Source organism: Pseudophryne corroboree, chromosome 1, assembly GCF_028390025.1.
Source record: "Pseudophryne corroboree isolate aPseCor3 chromosome 1, aPseCor3.hap2, whole genome shotgun sequence".
Classification (NCBI taxonomy): domain Eukaryota; kingdom Metazoa; phylum Chordata; class Amphibia; order Anura; family Myobatrachidae; genus Pseudophryne; species Pseudophryne corroboree.
This window is the reverse complement of record NC_086444.1, coordinates 720,084,970-720,108,211: the sequence shown is the minus strand read 5'-3', so window position 1 is coordinate 720,108,211 and position 23,242 is coordinate 720,084,970. Positions and strand designations below refer to the sequence as shown.

Here is a 23,242-nt window from a genome sequence, read left to right as displayed (position 1 = left end):
GGGGGGAGTTGGGGTTAAGGTTATGCTGCGGGGAAAGGGGGGTTGGGGGTTAAGCACCATTGGGGGGAGGTTAGGTTTCAGCACTAAGGGGGAGGGTTAGGGTCAGGCTGTATGGCATGAGGGGTTAGCATTAGGCACCGATGGGGGGAGGTTAGAGTCAGGCACAAAGGGTGAGGTTAGGGTTAGGCTGTTGGAAGGGAGGGTTAGAGGGTAGGGGACAGGGGAACAGTCTTACCTCCCCCTTGTCGGGATTTCATGTATCGGGATGCCAGCATCGGAATACTGACCGCCGGCATACTGTACGCTGGCAAATCATACTGAATACATGGCAAATAGCATATAATGCATATATAGCTATATGTGGATGTCCTGGAATTATTAATGTAATACAGGTTGAATATCCCATATCCAAATATTCCGAAATACGGACTTTTTTGAGTGAGACTGAGATAGTGAAACCTTTGTTTTTTGATGGCTCAATGTACACAAACTTTGTACATTACTCAAAGTTATTAAAAATATTGTATTAAATGACCTTCAGGCTATGTGTATAAGGTGTATGTGAAACATAAATGAATTGTGTGAATGTACACACTTTGCTTAATGCACAAAGTTATAAAAAATATTGGCTAAAATTACCATCAGGCTGGGTGTATAAGGTGTATATGTAACATAAATGCATTCTGTGCTTATATTTAGGTCCCATCACCATATCTCATTATGGTATGCAATTATTCCAAAATACAGAAAAATCCCATATCCAAAATTCCTCTGGTCCCAAGCATTTTGGATAAGGGATACTCAACCTGTATGTTAATATTGAGAATGAATGTCTTACTTTTGTTTTTGTTCTGGGTAAATAATTTTGAGTTGTGTTTAAAAAACACAAAATATTCTTGCTTGAATATCCTTTTACTAGTTACCAGCCCGTCAAAATGACGAAACAACACAACAGTAACGTCAGCGCTGGTGGCTGTACACGGCCAAACAGACCAACAATTGAATTGCTGTAGTGGCTGCTGGCGCGCAAAACACTTGAATTCCCCCCATAGTGGTGAGGAGCAGCGTTAGCCTTTTATTATATAGGATGCCTGTCCCCTACAGCAGCCACAATGAAGGCTCATGAAATCTTAGATATCCTTTGCATAACCACCAGCCACTGGGGTCCAGAGCCGTACAGTTCATCTGCAGTGACATTATATATGCACAATGTGTTTCTGAACTGTAAATTTCATTTTATTCAAAAGATGTCTGACTTACGTCAGTTAGGTTTTTAGAGCTTAATATAGATTTGTAAATAGTGGACCAGTGTAGAAGTTGTGCATAGCAACTTTGAGGGTTCTGGTATGAATGGTCGACCATGTTATGGTCGACAATCATTAGGTCGACCACTATTGGTCGATATTGACATGGTTGACATGGACACAGTCAACACATTAATATGGTCGACGCGTGACAGGTCGACACATGAAAAGGTCGACATGGATTTTTGAACTGGTTTTGGTGTCATTTTTCCATAACATGACCAGGAACCCCAATTAGTGTACTGCGTTTGCTTGCCATGCTGTGGGCAAGGTGCCATGCTCCGCTACCGCTGCGCTCAGCACAGGTTACCGTTCCCAATCATAGTCCACATGGATGGTAAAGTATGAATGTTTTTAAAATCTTTAAAAAAAAAAGCCATGTCGACCTTTCATGTGTCGACCATTTTAATGTTGACCAATAGTGGTTGACCTAATGACTGTCGACCATAACATGGTCGACCATCCAAATGGACACCACTTTGAGGTAGCATTTTAGCAAGTATTCTAATAAAAATAATCATGTAATATCTTACTGATGTGTCCTCATACATCTAGTCTCAGAACGTCATACAGTGCAGTATGCCAGGTCCCGTGCAACTGTACCAAAATTGGGCACCTTATTTTGCTGAAAATGCGACTAATGCGTCTTTCAGACCGCAAATGCCGGATCCTACCCGGTAAGACAAACGTGTGCTTACCGGGTGGGATCCGGCATTTGCGCTCCGCTGCTGGCTTTCCGACCCGGCAATATACCGGGTCGGTTGCCATAGCAGCGGAGGGAGCAGCAGCAGCAGGGGCGGGGGTGGAGGCGGCGCCGGGAGATGAGCTCATCTCCTGCGCCGCCTCTCCCTATGCTGTGAATGGGAACCGTGTCGCATCGACACGGCTCCCATTCACACCGCACCTGACCTGGTAATCAACCCGGGTAAAACCCTTCTTTTTGACCGGGTTGAATTACCGGGTCAGGCGACCCGCTAAAACGACCAAGGACCTTTCACATCGCACACTGACCCGGGTCGACACGGCAATATGCCGTGTCGATACAGGGTTATTTGTGCGATGTGAAAGGGGTATTAGTCACACCGTGATGTGACTAGGATGCACCAGGAGATGGTGCTGATCAATTTAGTATGTGACACTTGTATATCTGCATGCGACTGAGTCTGTACATGAAGCACAACATATCTTGGCATGGAAAGAAGCCACAGCCACTGCATGGTAGCACTTCGTACACAGATTCAGAGACTCAGTAGCACACAAACATGCAAGGTTTGCATATCAAATTAATCAGCAAAGTCTCCTGGTGCATCCTGGTTGCATTGCGACTAAGACACATTTTCTGCAAAAAAAACACCTGACGCTAGCAGAGACTCACAGGACCTGCGCACAGAGAGGGGCTGTTTGGCGCAACTGCAGCAATGATGTAGGAGGACACATCTGTACTTATTTTGCCATGTTCAATTGTCTAAAACATAGGTTCTCAAACTCGGTCCTGAGGACCTCACACAGTGCATGTTTTGCAGGTAACCCAGCAGGTGCACAGGTGTATTAATTACTCACTGACACATTTTAAAAAGAGCTAATTATTTCACTTGTGATTCTGTGAGGAGACCTGCAAAACATGCACTGTGTGGGGTCCTGAGGACCGAGTTTGAGAACCTGTGGTCTAAAAAGATGCTCCTTGCATTGTTGCTTAGCATGTTCACATATTTAGCGTGTACTGTGTTTCCACCATGTTGTGCTGCTTAGTAAGAGTAATTATGTTTCTCCTTTGTGGTTAAACTTCTATAGTGGCACTTCTTTTCTAAAAAATACCAATGCCTTGGAAAATACCAAGTGAAAGATGACCATGGTCTGTTTTGTGGACAACCAGCTGTTTTGTAGGTGAAGGATTGATAATGATGATAAATGAAACACCAACACATATTGCCTTTCTTTATTTGTATTTAATAGCTGTTATAATAAAATATTTTTACAGAGACCAAAAATGTCCAAGTTAGTGCAAACCTTTTGTACATGCACCCGGGAGGAAGGAGAAAGAAGGGGAGCTTTCTGTACATGACGGGAAGAAGGGTGGGGTAAGAGGGATATTTGTGGCATCGCTCTTTGGAAAACAACATGCCACATTTATTTTAAACATATGGGAGTTCTAGTCCCTTGTGCAGTGTGTGTACGAGGGAAGGGATGGGAGGATTTGGATGATTTTGCAGTCCTGCCCTGATCAGGGTTGGGGATTTGTAACCCCTTCAGTGCTGGATGACTTGGGCAGTTTTGGGAAAGGACAGAGGTGCTAAGCAGCTGGCAGTGTCCTTTTTGCTGCACCGTGCAAATGGGTGACTGTCCAGTCCAAGGCATTAAAACAGGCATGATTTGAATGGGATCTACCAAGAGCTTTCAGGATTAGGGTTTAAGGTGGTTCTTTCATAGAAAACTAATACCCATGCAGCACCATTGCACAGAATAAGACACTGGTACAGGAAGATCTTATATACACAGCAAGTGGGGTGCAGGCAACTTTAACGGACAGGTCAAGGGGAGGGAAAGTGTCAATTGTTCCCCAATTTTTGGGGGACACTGTCTCTCAAACTGCTAAATCCTCCCATTGCCAGGGTGCTGTTAACTGCCAAGCAGATTAATGCATGGCAGGAGTTAAGGCCCCCTAACAACTGTGCTTATGTGGTCCAGCAGGGAGAACATTAACACAATGGCACATATGAACGCAGCCCTTGGTGTGTGTATTTGTGTACACCTTACCCATGTCACTGCCAGAAAGGCACCAGTGAGCATTAGGCAGAGCTTGGGGAGCACTGCTGGCAGTGACCTGGTTAATAGTGTGTTTCAAAATGTATTTAAACTATTTACAGTCTGGGCCTGGGGTGCAAGGCAGTGAGAAGGGTACTCTTGTTATACAAGGGATAAACAGACCCCATCACCCTAGCTGCCCTCTTCAGGAGAGCGAGTGTCAGATTTCAGCTTGACAAATTCTTTGGCCACCTCATCATTGTTGCGCTGTGACAAGATCCTCAAAATGGTCAGTCCTGTCTCATCCATGTGAATGCGTCGGCCAAGGGGGAGCCAGCAAGCACAGCTGCCTCTTTGTGCTAGATCTCGCAGCTGCATAACAGCTGTGCCCACTGTTCGGTCTTCCCGTGCAAAGCAGTAATCTTTCACACACACCTGCAGTTCATAGCACTCTGGGCCATTTTCACTGCCCAATGTGCTACAAGACATAGGAGAATAAGAAAAGAAAATATAAAACAAATGACACGGCGCAAAGAGCAATGATACTACACGGTCGAGTCATATTATTATGACTACCTCCTACATTTGATGTTGGCAGCGTGTAGCCCATGAAGTACATCATGTGTCATGCGCTGGCTTGGTGGGTATATAAGGTGTGTGAAAGGCTATCTGCACACATATCACTCAATACTGTAATGGGTAAAAGGGGTGATTTCTCTGAGTTGCAAAAAGGGATGATTGTCAGCTTTTGGGCCAAGGGTGGCAGTATTTCTGAAATAGCGCAGCTTGTGAACTGTTTGCGTGCTGCTGTGATGAAGGTGTAACATGACAGGACAAATGGCACCATTGCAAAAAACGACGTGGAAACTGCGGAGCACCACGTGCCATCAATGTGAGAGGTGAACGTCAGCTATGAAGGTGAGCGAGGGCTGACTGACATACTATAGTGGAGCAGCACACCGTCAAAATGAACCTGGTGGTTACGAGTAGGGTTACCACCTCATCCCTTTAATTTTGGACACATATTAATTACACAGGTTCTGTGGCTGGCTGAGTTCAAGACTCCATTTCACTTGGTTTTAATCAGCCACAGAACCTGTGTAATTAATATGTGTCCAGAATAAAAGGGATGAGGTGGTAACCCTATCACCAGACGTGTTTCTAAAACAAAAGTTCAACCCGTCTAGATGCTGTCACACGGCGGGTACTCTGGCTATTAGCTGGTGGTCATAATAATGTGACTCGACCATGAGATACATACAGCAAATGCAGCAGAATATCTCATCATTTGTAATTGTGTAAGAACAACTTGTGTTGGTGAAATTACCTTCAATTTGTGTTACTTATCAAAACATTTCAATTCAAGTTTTTGTAGAGTGTGATAAAGCTGAGTAGTCGAACGGGGAGCGTGGTGTGGGCGTGATAGGGGCGGCAACGCTCTGTTTCCTAGGTGGAAACAGAGCATTGCGGGGGCATGGCTTAAAAACAAGGGCGGTGGTAGTCGAACGGGGGACGTGGTGTGGGTGTGATCGGGGTAGCTGCTGCACATGCAGCTGCTGCGATCACAAAAATGGCGGCGGGCCTCCTGGGCAGGAGGCTACCCTATTGCGGTTTGACCTCAATTTCAGCGTGCTCAAGGGGGGTGGGCAGCGATTAGCATGCTGGGCGGCCTTGCCCTGCGATGGGCGGCCCCCAGCATGCGATCAAAATGATAGCAAATTCTGCCATGTCATTATCCTCCTACTCAATTTTCCCGATAACATGCACCCTTCATCTCTCTCACCATCCTGTCTTCCTCATCAGCATCACCTTGCCCGCATCAACTCCCCTTTATCATTATAGTAATAATGATTAACCACCAATCATAGAGGGACAAATGTCCTAAACCTTGTAGAGAGATAAAGTACCAGCCAATCAGCTCCTAATTGCAATGTTACAGGTTCTGTTTGAAAAATGACAGGAGCTGGTTGTTGCTACTTTATCTCATCCACTTTATCTCTCTCCAAGGCTTAGTACACATAGACCCCATAGTTATCATTAACCTTCGCCTTCTCACTAACTCCTGCATGAAGCATGATTATACCCTGATACACCAATGTATTATAACTGTTTCAGACATTAATCCTTTACTATTACTAAGAATTTTATTACATCGCACATCCTTAAAGAACTAAAAATTCTGTAATGACTTCCAGGTAACCGATGACAGTAAAAGGGTTTCAAGCAAATTAAAGGCTTATTATACTGTATTTAACATTAATTACAAAACCATGCTTCCATTTTGTCTGTCATATTTTTATGGGCAGTGTGTACACTAAACGCCGCTAAAATAGATGTGGGCATCAATAACTATTTATAAACACATGGGACTAAATGTAATAGGGTCCAAGTTTTAAAAAAAGTGCAAGTTTACTGAAAAATTCACCCTTTTTTAGAGATTGCACAATGTAATAGGTTGCGGGAATATGCAAACTCGCATGTTTTCCACAATCCCGCAACTCGCAATGGCCAAACTCGCATTCAGATGTTTTCCAATGGGAAATGTAGAACTTGGCCAATGTAATGGGATATGAGTTTTAAACTCGCACCTAAAACCTTACCGAAAAATAACTTCTTATAGATGAGTTTGACAGAAGCATGCACAAAATCAGTGAGATGTCTTTATGCTTCTGTGTATAAAAGTTCTGAAAAGGTAAAATAACTGAAAAAATAAAAAGGTTCGTGGGGTTCCTACCCCAAGAGCATAAACAGCCCTGGGCTATTTGATGCGGTCCTGGTTCTTAAAATTCAGGGTGGAAAGTGTGTGAGCTTTCCCTGAATTTTAAGAACCAGCACCAGGCTCTTGGACCTGTCCTGGTTCTAAAAATACTTGTGGAAAAATGAGTAGTTCCCCCCTCATATTTTTAGAACCAACAGCGTGCTCCACTAGCAGGGAGGCAATGCCACAGACAGGGGACATACTTGATGGGGTCCTATGGCTGAAGCATTACCTCACCTACCTAGTCCGTCCAAGCCAGGGTTTCCTGGGAAGTGGGAACCCCCCTCCCCCCAATAAAGGGGTCCACCCCTCCAGGCACCCATGGCCTGAGCTGCAGCTCGAGGCTAGCCCTGGCACCACTGGTCTGTGGGTGCCAAGTTGATAACATGTTTTAGTTATGAAAAAAAATACTGATTTTTATAGGATGACTACAGGTCCCAGCAAGCCTTCCCCTGTGTGCTGGTAATTTGAGAACCACAAGTACCAGCATGCGGGGCACTGAAGGGCCTGCTGCTTCCCATAGTTCCCCAGGAAACTACGGCCTGGGCTGACTAGATAGGTGGAGTAATGCTTTGGCCACCTCAAGTTTATCCTTTCCTGCTAGTGGAGCCTGATTCTGGTTGGTTATAAAAATACAGGGGACCTCTAAGACCTCCCCCCCAACCCCCCCTCTGTATTTTTATTACCAGGACAGGTCCAAGAGTCCGGTGCTGGTTATACTTTGATCCCCCTGGAATTTTTTCTTTAACCAATTCCTAACTTTTACACACAGAAGCATGCACGGATCCCAGTGATCTGTGCATGGTGCTATATAACTCATACCTTGTAATGAAACTCGCATTGCAAGGTACCAGTTTAAGAACTAAAAAAACCTTCAAAATGTGCGAGAAGGTGCGAGTTTGTTCTAAGTTACTTCAAGGGTATTTCTGTGTGGAGAAGATTAGATTTAAAGGTATGTATTAGAACTAAAATAAATGGAAACTAAAGTTTATGAACATTGATAGGATGACATATTCAAGCAGTATGTCTAAATGAGTTAGGGGAAGTTGTATCAAACCTTGGATAGAGATAAAGTGGAGAGAGATAAAGTAACAGCCAATCAATTTGTACAGTTTGTATTTGAAATTGGCACTCTATCTTCACTTCACTTAATTTCTCTTAAAGCTTTGATACCTCTCCCACGTGGTGCGCATTGTAAGGTGGGTAACTGACTAAGAATGTGGATAAATGCATGCTTTGTGAATTACAATAGTTGAACTAGTTTTGCATGTATACTCACAATTGGAAGCTCTCATTGTATTTTGGGACCCAGCTGTTGTTCTTGGATTTTGTGGTAAATTTCCTCTTTTTATCACTCAGATTTGGTCCAATCATGTTAACCTCAATGAAGGGACGGAAAATCCCAGAGGTCTGCCACTTCAGATCATTTGCTGCAACAACTTGAGGAAGAAAAGAAATGGCACATTAATGAACAGCATACAAACAGTGGAACGAAACATTTATACTCTCATCTGGGTGTGGACCATAGGGTCGACAGTAACTAGGTCCACAGTCATTAAGTCAACCCCTATTGGTCGACAGTGACTAGGTCGACACCTGGAATAGGTCGACACGATCATTAGGTCAACATGAGCATGGTCGACATGGAAAAGGGTCAACATGAGTTTAAAAAAAAAATATTGTGTCATATTCTTTGTAAAGTGACCGGAAACCCAAATTAGTGCACCGTATTCCCTCGCATGGCTCGTTTCGCTCACCACGCTCCGGGCAAGGCGCCTTGCTCCGCTACCACTGCGCTCGGCACAGGTTACTTTTCCCAATTGCAGTCCACGTGGATCGTCAAGTATGAAAAAGTAAAAAAATAGATTTAAAAAACAAACAAACCATGTTGCCCTTTTTCCATGTCGACCTAGTGACCATGTCGACCAATAGTGGTCGACCTAATACGTGTCGACCTAAATGCTGTCGACCTAAAGACCAGATCCCCTTTCACCTGGAGAGAGAGTAGGAAGCAGCAACTATATGAATGTGAGATATTTCCATTGTGATGGACTTGTTACATCTGGCTTGGGCTATTACATACTGTCAAAACTAGTATTTTACCTGAGTTGAGGTCACCTGCCCTTGCCACAAAGTGGATGCTGTTATAGAATACTTGAGCTTAGTACTCACTAAACAGCTGATTGCACCTAGATAACACCTAGATAACACAAACACATAGGGCCTAATCAGGGCCGGTTCTAGCCCTTGTGGCGCCCCGGGCAAAAATAGGGGCGTGGCTTCCTACGGGGGTGTGGTCAGTTACGCCCCCATTTGTGCCCCCTGTAGAGTAGCGCCGCTGAAAGAAAGAAAACATAAATTAATACTTACTATCCCTACTCCTGATTGCGGCACCGCTCCTCTCCTCGGATCTATGGGAGAGTCGTCATGACATCTTTCCCATAGCGCAGAATAGATACTAGAGGTCAATTATGACCCCTAGCGTCTGTGCCAGTCCCACAATGCTGTGCGGTGCGCGATGACGTCATCGCGCACCACACCGCAAAGGTCCTCTCCACGAAGGGAAACTAGACGGGTAGCGTCTAGTTCCCTTCACAGCGGGGGACCAGCGGGAGACACAGCGGCAGCAGGGGGCACAGTAGCGGATCTTGCCATGGTGCAGCGCCCTCCGGATGGCGCCGGCGCCCTCCAGAAGGTGGCGCCCCAGGCAAAAGTCCTGCTTGCCCGTGGCAAGATCCGCTACTGAGCCTAATTCAGTAAGGACTGCAAATTCTGCTAATTAGCAGACTTTGCAATTTTTTGTTAGCATGTTGGGGCCGCCCATCGCAGGGCAAGGCCACCCAGCATGCTGACCTCCGCCTCCCCCCCTTCAACAAGCAGAAATTGCGATCACATCGCAACTTCTGCTTGTTAGCAAAAGTTAAGGATGCCTCCTGCCGATGCAGCTTAGCTACGATGTTTTCAATCGCGGCGGCTGCTTGTGACATCACGCCCCCACCACACCACTGTTCATGCTGCGCCGCACCACACCACCCTCCTCCCTCGCAACGCTCAGTCTCCACCCTGGAAGTGGAGCGTTGCCCCCACCCGCCCTGCAACCGCCTCTGCCTGAAATGGAGCGTTGCCCCCCTCCCCCCCCCCCCCCGCCCAGGCAGAGGCAATCGCATTTTCTGCACCCCCCTTCCCACAGAGAATGCAGGTGCAGGACAGGCGCTGCACATGCACCCGCATCTTTTTTGTAATTTTTGCGGTTGGATCAATGCAACCTGAATTAGCCCCGTAGTGCGTTTCACATAGGGAGGTCCTATTGTAACCTAGTAAATTTGAAGAATAGCCACAGCTGCGGCTATTCTTCAAATTTACTGGAATTGGAGCCTTCCATGGGAACTTTGAGTATCTGGAACTCTATGGGACCTATGAGAGACTGATGAGTATATGTGACTCCATGTACCAGTGTTTTATTACAAGCTTCATACTTTTCTATGTTTTTTCTCACACTTTGGCTTCATTTACAAAAGAATTATTGGATCCAACAATTTTTAATCGTGGACCAATATTGTGTGATATGCCTTCAAAATACCTACGTTTGTGAGTGCAAAATTCTGACCATTAAAGAACATTTATTAGTATTTGGTGTTTTTGCACTATTGCTTCTTTTCTTTTGTAGTTCAGTACATTAAGGGATTGAATCCACTTTGAATGAAAAGGACTACGGTCCACATTCTTGAACTCTCTTCTATCCGATCGAGTTAAAGGGCCTCTACCAGCACCTCTTGTATTCATATTAACAGTGTAAGCGCAATTGTACATTTTTCTTATTTGTTATGCTCTTATTTTTTGGGAAAATTGGTGATTTTTTCCATAAAATGTAACAGCTGCTAAATCGCACTGTTTGAATCTGCGCAGACAGCACAAAAGTTATATTTCATTTAAAAAGCTTCAAATGTCTGGCTACTGGTTGCTCTGAGTCAGAGCCATCCAATACTTGTCGGATGAGGCGACATTACGCTATAAATTCATCAACCAAGTTCCCCCCAATATCAAGTGAGGTGATAGAGGCAAGAGATTACTTCAATTGGAATCAGGGTGGATTTACACTCTCAACATGGTCACCCACATGGGACTCAATGAGCAACTCAATTGGAATTGCTACTTTTAATGTACAGTAGTTCATTGCACTCTGTGGCCACAGCATTGTACTACTGCAGCTACATTCTTATTTACCATTTGTCGTCCCCCCCCCACCCCCCACAGGTAAACAAACATCAGTGCCCCATACAGATGTTAGGACACCTATTGGTATATTCACCTAATGTATAGCCATATAGTTTGGCATGAAATATCACTTTTATGATCCTGCTAAATTTCTGCAGTTGAAATATGTACCTATCTTCCTTGGTATTTGGTAGCTTTCAGCTTGTTATTTAACTACCTGCTCCATTTGTATCCTGCTTACCCAGCTACGTAATTTGGATCCTATAAAAGAGATATCAGCCAGCCATTGTCATTGTTTTTTATTGCAATGAACAATATTGTTACTATATAAGATACTATATTGATTAAGTCCTGTATCAGCTGCCCCCGGCTGTTCTCCTGTCTCCTGGCGACGGCACTATTTTGTTTTGTTATGATTGTTTTGATACAATTGTCTGTTTGGGCATTATTGTTCACGCAACGCAAGCCACGCATTGGTAATTACGTCATTATGTCAACCCCCTTTTCATCCCCTTAGGGGAGGTTTATTAAAATTCTAATTACGTAATTTTCCTATTTCCCACCTGAAGAATACCTATGTTAAATTTCAGCTTCCTAACATATCAAGAAGTAAGAGAATGAGTGATGAGAATTAGTGCCTTTGCATATATATATATATATATATATATATATATATATGAGCAGCGGTTAGGTTCGGCACTCAGTCGGGTATATAGCGTGATACTTGCTGCGGTGCCCTCTGTGATCTGTGGCAAGATCCAATAGATAGAAGTGGAAATCAGCGGCACTCAGCAGGCGGAATGATGAATTAAAGCGTCTTTAATGTGGTCCTACGCCGTTTCGGGGACTGTGCCCCGTCTTCAGGGACAAATTGGTGAGAGGGCTTGTGTCTCACCACAATTGCCCACATTCTGGTGGAATCAGCTCCATCTAAGAGAGGAAAACAAGACCTGCACATTCTGCACCTGTAATGGAGATTTATAATTCCAGGCCTTTTGAATTATACTGTAAAAATATATATACTGGCGCCAGCTCTAAAACCAATAAGGGACGGTAATTTGTTAAGATAATAAATCACATATTTTTAATAAACATATAAAATGATATAATTAGAATATCTAAAAACATCTTTTGCTTCTGATCTAGGAACAGATAAAGAAATTGTGACTATTTTGAGATATTCTAATTATATCATTTTATATGTTTATTCAAAATATGTGATTTTTTATCTTAACAAATTACCGTCCCTTATTGGTTTTACAGCCGGCGCCAGTATATATATTTTTACATTGTTGTTTCATTTTATTTAGGGGCTGACCCCCCTTTACTGGCTGCCGCTGACAGCACACTCATATTCTTCCTCTTTTGAATTACACAGCTGCAGAAACAAAGTCCAGGGGGTAAATTTACTAAGGTGGGAGATTTTTAGAACTGGTGATGTTGCCCATAGCAACCAATCAGATTGTATCCATTATCTTCTAGAAGCAGCTAGACAAATGCTAAGTAGAAACTGATTGGTTGCTATGGGCAACATCACCAGTTCTAAAAAACTCCCACCTTAGTAAATTTACCCCCAGGTTTTCCAACTGACCCAGAGACAGCAGGAAGTCAGGTGCAGGAGAGGGGTTTAAAAATCCCATTTACCCACAATGCATTGCGTTGATGCATGAGATGCTTGTGATGCCTTGCGCTGTTTATTTACTCTATGTACCTTTGTGACAAGTCCCAAGCCTGTGTATGCTGTGCTACATTGTCCATACTTCCCAACATGACCCTCTCCAGGAGGGACAAAATGTTCTGCTTCTGGACTTTTCTCTTAATTTATGATTGCCGGCACCTGTGTTGAACAGGTTAATGAATAAGAAAGGTGTTTCACCACAGGTGATGGCAATCACAAATGAAGAGGGAAGTCCAGGAGCAGAGTATTCTGTCCCTCCTGGAGAGGGTCATGTTGGGAGGTATGCATTGTCTGATGTCAGTAAAGACACTGTGGTTGTAACCAGAAAACCTGTCTACGAGTCCTTATTTACAATATTGCGCAAAAGCCAGACGCCACTGGCGTGGCTCAAAGGAGGCATAAATACCGGTTACGTGAGTATTGGTCTGCGGACCAAAATAACTGTAGTTATATTAAATCTGAGTTGCATTATGATTAGAGATGTGCAGCGGGCATTTTTGGTGTTTTGTGTTTTGGTTTTGGATTCGGTTCTGCGGTCGTGTTTTGGATTCGGACGCGTTTTGGCAAACAGCACATGATGCAAAGATAAATAAAAAAAGAGGTGCAAGATGGAATTGTCCTTGGGCCCTCCCACCCACCCTTATGTTGTATAAACAGGACATGCACACTTTATCAAACCAATCATTTCAGTGGCAGAGTCTGCCACATGACTGTGGCTGAAATGACTGGATGGTTTGGGCCCCCACCAAAAAAGAAGCAATCAATCTCTCCTTGCACAAACTGGCTCTACAGAGGCCAGATGTCCACCTCATCCTCATCGTCTGATTCCTCACCCCTTTCACTGTGTACATCCTCCTCCTCACAGAGTATTAATTTGTCCCCACTGGAATCCACCATCACAGGTCCCTGTGTACTTTCTGGAGGCAATTGCTGGTAAATGTCTCCACGGAGGAATTTATCATTCATTTTGAGGAATATCATCTTCTCCACATTTTCTGGAAGTAACCTCCTACACTGATCGCTGACAAGGTGACCGGCTGCACTAAACACTCTTTCGGAGTACACACTGGAGGAGGGGCAATTTAGGTAAAATAAAGCCAAGTTGTGCAAGGGCCTACAAATTGCCTCTTTTTCCTGCCAGTATACGTACGGACTGTCTGACATGCCTACTTGGTTGCTGTCACTCATATAATCCTCCACCATTCTTTCAATGGTGACAGAATCATATGCAGTGACAGTAGACAACAAGTCAGTAATCGTTGGCAAGTCCTTCAGTCCGGACCAGATGTCAGTACTTGCTCCTGACTGCCCTGCATCACCGCCAGCGGGTGGTTTTGGAAATTTTATCCTTTTCCTGGCAGCTCCAGTGGCGGTAGAAAATGAAGGAGGAGCTGTTGGCGGGTTACGTTCTGCTTGACTTGACAATTGTCTCACCAGCAGGTCTTTGAACATCTGCAGACTTGTGTCTGCCGGAAAGAGAGATACAACGTAGGCTTTAAACCTAGGATCGAGCACGGTGGCCAAAATGTAATGCTCTGATTTCAACAGATTGACCACCCGTGAATCCTGGTTAAGTGAATGAAGGGCTCCATCCACAAGTCCCACATGCCTAGCGGAATCGCTCCGTTTTAGCTCCTCCTTCAATATCTCCAGCTGCTTCTGCAAAAGCCTGATGAGGGGAATGACCTGACTTAGGCTGGCAGTGTCTGAACTGACTTCACGTGTGGCAAGTTCAAAGAGTTGGAGAACCTTGCACAACATGGAAATCATTCTCCACTGCGCTTGAGTCAGGTGCATTCACCCTCCTTTGCCTATATCGTAGGCAGATGTATAGGCTAGAATGGTCTTTTGCTGCTCCTCCATCCTCTGAAGCATATAGAGTGTTGAATTCCACCTCGTTACCACCTCTTGCTTCAGCTGATGGCAGGGCATGTTCATGAGTGTTTGCTGGCGCTCCAGTCTGCGGTGGTTGAATGCCGAAAGTGGCCCGCAATTTTTCGGGCCACCGACAGCATCTCCTGCACGCCTCTGTCGTTTTTCAAAAAATTCTGCACCACCAAATTAATTGTATGTCCAAAATGTGGGACATGCTGAAATTTGCCCACATGTAATGCACGCACCATATTGGTGGTGTTGTCCGCTATCACAAATCCCCTGGAGAGTCCAATTGGGGTAAACCAATCTGCGATGATGTTCCTCAGTTTCCGTAAGAGGTTGTCAGCTGTGTGCCTCTTATGGAAAGCGGTGATACAAAGTGTAGCCTGCCTAGGAACGAGTTGGCGTTTGCGAGATGCTGCTACTGGTGCCGCCGCTGTTGTTGCTGCGGGAGGCAATACATCTACACAGTGGGCTGTCACAGTCATATAGTCCTCAGTCTGCCCTGCTCCACTTGTCCACATGTCCGTGGTTAAGTGGACAGTGGGTACAACTGCATTTTTTAGGACACTGAGGACACTTTTTCTGACGTCTGTGTACATTCTCGGTATCGCCTGCCTAGAGAAGTGGAACCTAGATGGGATTTGGTACCGGGGACACACTACCTCAAGCAGTTCTCTAAGTCCCTGTGAACTAACGGTGGATACCGGACGCACGTCTAACACCAACATAGTTGTCAAGGCCTGAGTTATCCGCTTTGCAACAGGATGACTGCTGTGATATTTCATCTTCCTCGCAAAGGACTGTTGGACAGTCAATTGCTTACTGGAAGTAGTAAAAGTGGTCTTCCGACTTAGCAGCAGTAGGCGTTACACTCAAGGATCCATCGGAGGAATCCCAGTTAGGAGAGGACTCGTCAGACTTGCCAGTGACATGGCCTGCAGGACTATTGGCGTTTCTGTCTAATGAGGAAATTGACATTGAGGGAGTTGGTGGTGTGGTTTGCAGAAGCTTGGGTACAAGAGGAAGAAGGGATTTAGTTGTCAGTGGACTGCTTCCGCTGTCACCCAAAGTTTTTGAACTTGTCAATGACTTCTGATGAATCCGCTCCAGGTGACGTATAAGGGAGGATGTTCCTAGGTGGTTAGCGTCCTTACCCCTACTTATTACAGCTTGACAAAGGCAACACACGGCTTGACACCTGTTGTCCGCATTTCTGTTGAAATAATTCCACACCGAAGAGGTGATTTATTTTGTATTTTGACCAGGCATGTCAATGGCCTTATTCATCCCACGGACAACAGGTGTCTCCCCGGGTGCCTGACTTAAACAAACCACCTCACCATCAGAATCCTCCTCGTCAATTTCCTCCTCAGCGCCAGCAACACCCATATCCTCATCCTGGTGTACTTCAACAGTGACATCTTCAATTTGAATGTCAGGAACTGGACTGTGGGTGCTCCTTCCAGCACTTGCAGGGGGCATGCAAATGGTGGAAGGAGCCACCTCTTCCTGTCCAGTGTTGGGAAGGTCAGGCATCGCAACCGACACAATTGGACTCTCCTTGGGGATTTGTGATTTAGAAGAATGCACAGTTCTTTGCTGTGCTTTTGCCAGCTTAACTCTTTTCATTTTTCTAGCGGGAGGATGAGTTCTTCCATTGTCATGTGAAGCTGAGCCGCTAGTCATGAGGAACATAGGAGAGGGCCATAGCCATTCCTTGCCACTCCGTGTCATAAATGGCATATTGGCAACTTTACGCTTCAACTCAGACGATTTTAATTTAGATTTTTAGGTCATTTTACAGAACTTTTGCTTTTTGGATTTTACATGCTCTATACTATGACCTTGGGCATCGGCCTTGGCAGACGACGTTGATGGCATTTCATCGTCTCTGCCATGACTAGTGGCAGCAGCTTCAGCACTAGGTGAAAGTGGATCTTGATCTTTCCCTATTTTACCCTCCAAATTTTTGTTCTCCATTTTTTAATGTGTGGAAGTATATGCCAGTAATATATCTGGAATTAGACGGCAGTAATGTCTGGAATTAGATACCACAAGATAGATACCAGATACCACTGTGACTGGAATGATGATGACCTATGCACAGTGACAGGACACTACCACAGCACCATACAGCAGCAAGATGCAGCACAAGACACTGTACTAGTATTAGTAATGTAGTATTACTGAGCACCACAAGACACTGAGCACTGATTATACTGAGCACTGATGATACGGAGCACTGATACTGAGCACTGATGATACTAAGCACTGATACTGAGCAATGATACTGAGCACTGATGATACTGAGCACTGATTATACTGAGCACTGATGATACTGGGCACTGATACTGAGCACTGATGATACTGAGCACTGATGATACTGAGCAATGATGATCATGAGCACTGATACTGAGCACTGATGATACTGAGCACTGCTACTGAGCACTGATGATACTGAGCACTGATACTGAGCACTGATGATACTGAGCACTGATGATAATGAGCACTGATGATACTGAGCTATGATGACACTGAGCACTGATTATACTGAGCACTGATGATACTGAGCACTGATGATACTGAGAACTGATGATACTGAGAACTGATTATACTGAGCACTGATGATACTGAGCACTGATACTGAGCACTGATGATACTGAGCACTGATGAAACTGAGCACTGATGATACTGAGCACTGATGATACTGAGCACTGATGATACTGAGCACTGATGATACTGAGCACTGATACTGAGCACTGATGATACTGAGCACTGATGATACTACGGAGAACTGACACTGAGCAGCACGATGCAGCACAAGACACTGTACTAGTATTACTGAGCAGCACAAAAGCACTCTGGAATTGTCACCCCCCAGATACCACTGTGGCTGGAATGATGATGAACGATACACAGTCACAGGACACTACTATCACAGCACCCTACAGCAGCAAGATGCAGCACAAGAGAAACACTATACTAGTTACTATTACTGAGCAGCACAAAAGCACTCTGGAATTGTCACCCCCCCCAGATACCACTGTGACTGGAATGATGATGAACGATACACAGTCACAGGACACTACTACCACAGCACCCTACAGCAGCAAGATGCAGCACAAGAGAGACACACTACTAGTATTACTGAGCAGCAATAAGCACTGATACTGAGCACTGATATTGAGATTTGCCACTGAGAGAACGTAGCCACGTCCTCTCTACCCTATACAATGCACGAGTGAAAATGGCGGCGACGTGCGGCTCTTTATATGGAATACGAATTTCGCGAGAATCCGACAGCGGGATGATGACGTTTTGCCTCGTTCGGGTTTTCCGAGTAAGGCGGGAACAACTGAGCCTGCCATGCAAGATTCATGGTTCATTGTGAACTTACTAAGACCAGCCTCACTAGGTTTGATGACCAGACTGAGAACTACAGAGGTTGGAAATGTGCCTTCAGAGCCGCAACTAATAACCTTGGTATTACTGCTGCTGAAGAACTAGATCTGCTGATCACGTGGCTGGGCCCACAGTCTACAGAACGTGTCAAAAGACTCAGATCCGTCCACATTGATAATCCTGCGGCAGGCCTCATTGCTGCTTGGGAAAGGTTAGAACGAAGCGTTGGAAGTCCTGAAGCCATAGAGAATGCTCTGTTCAAACGACTGCAGGATTTTCCAAAAATATCCGGCAAGGACAATGAGAAATTCCAAGAGCTCAGTGACTCACTCTTTGAACTCCAGCTGACCAAAATGGACACTCACTTACCTGGCCTCAGTTACCTGGACATAGCTCATGGGGTAAACCCAATAGTTTTCAAGCTGCCATACGATATTCAAGAAAGGTGGACTACACTTGGGTCAAGATACAAAAGGGAAAATCGAGTCTCCTTTCCACCCTTTTCTTACTTCTGTGAGTTTGTCAAGAACATTGCGGAATACAAGAATGACCCAAGCTTCTCCTACAGTGAGTCAAGTCATCCTGGTTCACCTACCCCCAAGTTTGACAGCCCATGCTCTAACTACAAGAACCACAGAGGTCCAGTATCAGTGAAAAAGACTGAAATCCTTCCCACACCAGCATCAGCTCCTGTCAAGAGCAACCAAGGCGATAGGATCGAAAACCCCAACCGCATGTGTCCCATTCATAAGAAGCCACTTCCCCTCAAGAAGTGCATTGGTTTCAGAAAGAAACCCCTCCAGGAACACAAGGAACTTCTAAAGAAATTTGGGGTATGTTTCAGATGTTGTGCTTCTACCAGTGGCGGAACTAGCGAGCGGTGGGTTCAGGTGCGACAAAATGCTTTGCCCCCCCCATCCCGTCCAAGTCCACCCCCTCACCCCTGGAGAGGATCTGGTGAGGGGGACCTGCTCAGAGCCAGGGAAATGGATACCTAGCAACAGTGCCGTAACTAGACATTTTAGTGCTGTGTGCAAGAAACGGCATTGGAGCCCCCCCCTATATGCAAAACAGGGGCAGTGCGCACCGTAGGCGCGCGAAAAATATATCGGGGCGTGGCCACAAAATAATACCACTTCATATAACGGTGCACAGTAGTCTCCATAATTCAAATCACACCGCACAGTAGCACCACTACACCAGTTAGAGTCCCTTTTACACATTACGGTGGACAGCGTCCCCTTTTTACACATTATGGCAGCCAGCGTCCCCCTTTTTTACGCATTACGGCAGACAGCGTCCCCTTTTTTACACATTCTGGCAGACAGCGTTCCCTTTTTACACATTACGGCAGACAGCGTCCCCTTTTTACACATTATGGCAGACAGCGTCCCCTTTTTACACATTATGGCAGACAGTGTCCCTTTTTACACATTACGGCACACAGCACCCCTTTTTATACATTACGGCAGACAGCGTCCCCTTTTTTTACACATTACGGCAGACAGCGTCCCCTTTTTTACACATTACGGCAGACAGCGTCCCTTTACACATTATGGCAGACAGCGTCCCCTTTTTACACATTACGGCAGACAGCACCCCTTTTAACACATTACAGCAGACAGCGTCCCCCTTTTTTACACATTACGGCAGACAACATCCCCTTTTTTACACATTACGGCAGACAGCGTCCCCTTTTTTACACATTACCCCATATTACTATATATATATATATATATACATATATACTATATACTATATTCTATACATAATAACATAGTAACATAGTATCTGAGGTTGAAAAAAGACAATTGTCCATCGAGTTCAACCTATTTGTGGTCTCCTATGTATGATGATTTGACTAAAATTTCTGACTGATGCTGCTGTCAGCCGTTACATTTTATCCCTATTTATAGTAACTATAATGCATGACTATGCATCATACCCCTGGATATCCTTATCCATTAGGAATTTATCTAACCCATTCTTAAAGGTGTTGACAGATTCCGCCATTACAACTCCCTCGGGCAGAGAGTTCCAAACATGTATTGTCCTTACCGTGAAAAAGCCTTTACGCCGTATTGTGCGGAATCTCCTCTCCTCTAACCTGAGCGAGTGTCCACGAGTCCTCTGTGTTGATCTAACCAAAAACAGGTCCCGAGCAAGCTCTGTGTATTGTCCCCTTATATATTTGTAGATGTTGATCATATCCCCTCTTAGTCTCCGCTTTTCCAATGTAAACATGCCTAGTCTTTCAAGCCTTTCCTTGTATTCCATCGTCTCCATGCCCTTAATTAGTTTGGTCGCCCTCCTCTGTACCTTTTCAAGCTCCAGGATATCCTTTTTGTAGTACGGTGCCCAGAATTGTACACAGTATTCAAGGTGTGGCCTCACTAGTGATTTATATAACGGGAGTATAATACTCTCGTCCCTAGCATCAATACCCCGTTTTATGCATGCTAATATCTTATTAGCCTTCTTTGCTGCAGTCCTACTTTGGGTACTACTGCTTAGCTTGCTATCTATGAGGACACCTAAGTCCTTTTCCAGTACAGAATCCCCTAATTTTACCCCATTTAGTAGATAGGTGTAATTTATGTTCTTGTTACCACAGTGCATTACCTTACACTTGTCTGTGTTGAAGCGCATTCTCCATTTGGCTGCCCATGCTTCTAATTTAACTAATTTAACTAAGTCGTTCTGAAGAGACCCGGCATCCTCCTCTGTATTTATAGCCTTACACAATTTGGTATCATCTGCAAAAATTGACACCATGCTCTCTAGACCTTCTGTTAGGTCGTTAATGAAAATATTGAACAATAGCGGTCCTAATACTGAGCCTTGCGGCACACCACTTAGCACTTCAGTCCAAGTTGAAAAAGATCCATTAACCACAACGCGCTGCTTCCTATTATCTAACCAGTTTTTGACCCAAGTGCATATTGTGCTTCCTAGCCCTGATTCTTGTAGCTTGTAGATAAGTCTCATGTGTGGTACAGTATCGAACGCTTTGGCAAAGTCTAAAAAGATTACATCCACGTCTTTACCCTGATCTAGGTTTGCGCTTACTGTTTCATAAAAGCCAAGTAAGTTGGTTTGACAGGATCTGTCCTTCATAAACCCATGTTGATTCCTTTTAATTACATTATTGGTTTCAAGGAACTTCTGAATACTATCTCTTAGAATACCTTCCAATACTTTCCCCACTATAGATGTAAGACTAACTGGTCTATAATTACCTTAACTGGTCTATAATTACCTATACTATATATATATATATATATATATATATATATATATATATATGTATATACTATATATATATATATATATATATATCATACCCTCCAACTGTACCTTTTTAATAGATACAGTACCTTTTTTTTATGGTCTGTACCGATTTTTGGCTGTCCAAACTACCATTGAAAGTATAGGAAAAGGGGCGTGACCCTCCAACTGTACCTTTTTAATAGGTACAGTACCTTTTTTTTATGGCCTGTACCGATTTTTGGCTGTCCAAACTACCATTGAAAGTATAGGAAAAGGGGCGTGAACATGCCCCCTTTACCCGTAACCATGCCCCCTTTTCTCAGTTGTACCGATTTTTATGTGTAAAATGTTGGAGGGTAGGATATATATATATATATATATGTTACCCCATTTCTCTGACGTCCTAGTGGATGCTGGGGACTCCGTAAGGACCATGGGGAATAGACGGCTCCTCAGGAGACTGGGCACATCTAAAGAAAGATTTAGGTCTATCTGGTGTGCACTGGCTCCTCCCCCTATGACCCTCCTCCAAGCCTCAGTTAGATTTCTGTGCCGAGCTGGATGCACACTAGGGGCTCTCCTGAGCTCCTAGAAAGAAAGTATAGTTTAGGTTTTTTATTTTACAGTGAGACCTGCTGGCAACAGGCTCACTGCAGCGAGGGACTAAGGGGAGAAGAAGCGAACCTACCTAAGTGGTGGTAGCTTGGGCTTCTTAGGCTACTGGACACCATTAGCTCCAGAGGGATCGCACACAGGACCCGACCTCGTCGTCCGTTCCCGGAGCCGCGCCGCCGTCCCCCTTACAGAGCCAGAAGCAAGAAGGTCCGGAAAATCGGCGGCTGAAGACTTCTGTCTTCTCCAAGGTAGCGCACAGCACTGCAGCTGTGCGCCATTGCTCCTCATGCACACCACACACTTCGGTCACTGATGGGTGCAGGGCGCTGGGGGGGGCGCCCTGAGCAGCAATATTAACACCTTGGCTGGCAAAACTGACACCATATATAGCCCCAGAGGCTATATAGGTGTAAATTACCCCTGCCAGAATAACACAAAAAGCGGGAGAAAGCCCGCTGAAAAAGGGGCGGAGCCTTCTCCCTCAGCACACTGGCGCCATTTTCCCTCACAGCTCCGCTGGAAGGATCGCTCCCTGGCTCTCCCCTGCAGTCCTGCACTACAGAAAGGGTAAAAAAGAGAGGGGGGGCACAAATTTAGGCGCAGTATAATATATATATATGCAGCTATAAGGGAAAACACTCTTTATAGGTGATATCCCTGTGGTATATAGCGCTCTGGTGTGTGCTGGCATACTCTCCCTGTCTCCCCAAAGGGCTTTGTGGGGTCCTGTCCTCTGTCAGAGCATTCCCTTTGTGTGTGCTGTGTGTCGGTACCGCTGTGTCGACATGTATGATGAGGAAAATGATGTGGAGGCAGAGCAAATGCCTGTAAATGTGTTGTCACCCCCTGAGGGGTCGACACCTGTGTGGATGGACTTATGGAAGGAATTACGTGACAGTGTCAGCTCCTTACATAAAAGGTTTGACGACATAGGACAGCCGGCTACTCAGCTTGTGACTGTTCCAGCGTCTCAAATGTCATCAGGGGCTTTAAAACGCCCGCTACCTCAGATGGCAGACACAGATGTCGACACGGATACCGACTCCAGTGTCGACGACGATGAGACTAGTGTACCCTCCAATAGGTCCACCCGTTACATGATTGAGGCAATGAAAAATGTATTACACATTTCTGATAGTACCCCAGGTACCACAAAAAAGGGTATTATGTTCGGTGAGAAAAAACTACCAGTAGTTTTTCCTGCATCTGAGGAATTAAATGAGGTGTGTGAGGAAGCCTGGACTTCCCCCGATAAGAAATTGATAATTTCTAAACGGTTATTGGCAGCGTACCCTTTCCCGCCAGAGGATAGGTCACGTTGGGAAACATCCCCTAGGGTAGATAAAGCGCTTACACGTTTATCAAAACAGGTGGCACTAC

The 23,242-nt window shown here is 44.9% G+C and overlaps 1 protein-coding gene across 17 annotated transcripts in view; it reads right to left on the bottom strand.

The window, feature by feature from the left end:
• Positions 1–3,226: 3,226 nt before the first annotated feature.
• The window catches only part of UNC13A (unc-13 homolog A), a 425,576-nt gene continuing 405,560 nt past the window's right edge, over positions 3,227–23,242 (bottom strand). For all 17 annotated transcript variants that reach the window (XM_063915631.1, XM_063915548.1, XM_063915566.1 and 14 more), the window contains 2 exons: positions 8,084–8,243; positions 3,227–4,524 (listed from right to left, as the gene is read on the bottom strand). In XM_063915631.1, the coding sequence (XP_063771701.1) occupies positions 4,239–4,524; positions 8,084–8,243 (446 nt within the window). In that variant the 3' untranslated portion in view covers positions 3,227–4,238. The remainder of the gene's footprint in view (positions 4,525–8,083; positions 8,244–23,242) is intronic.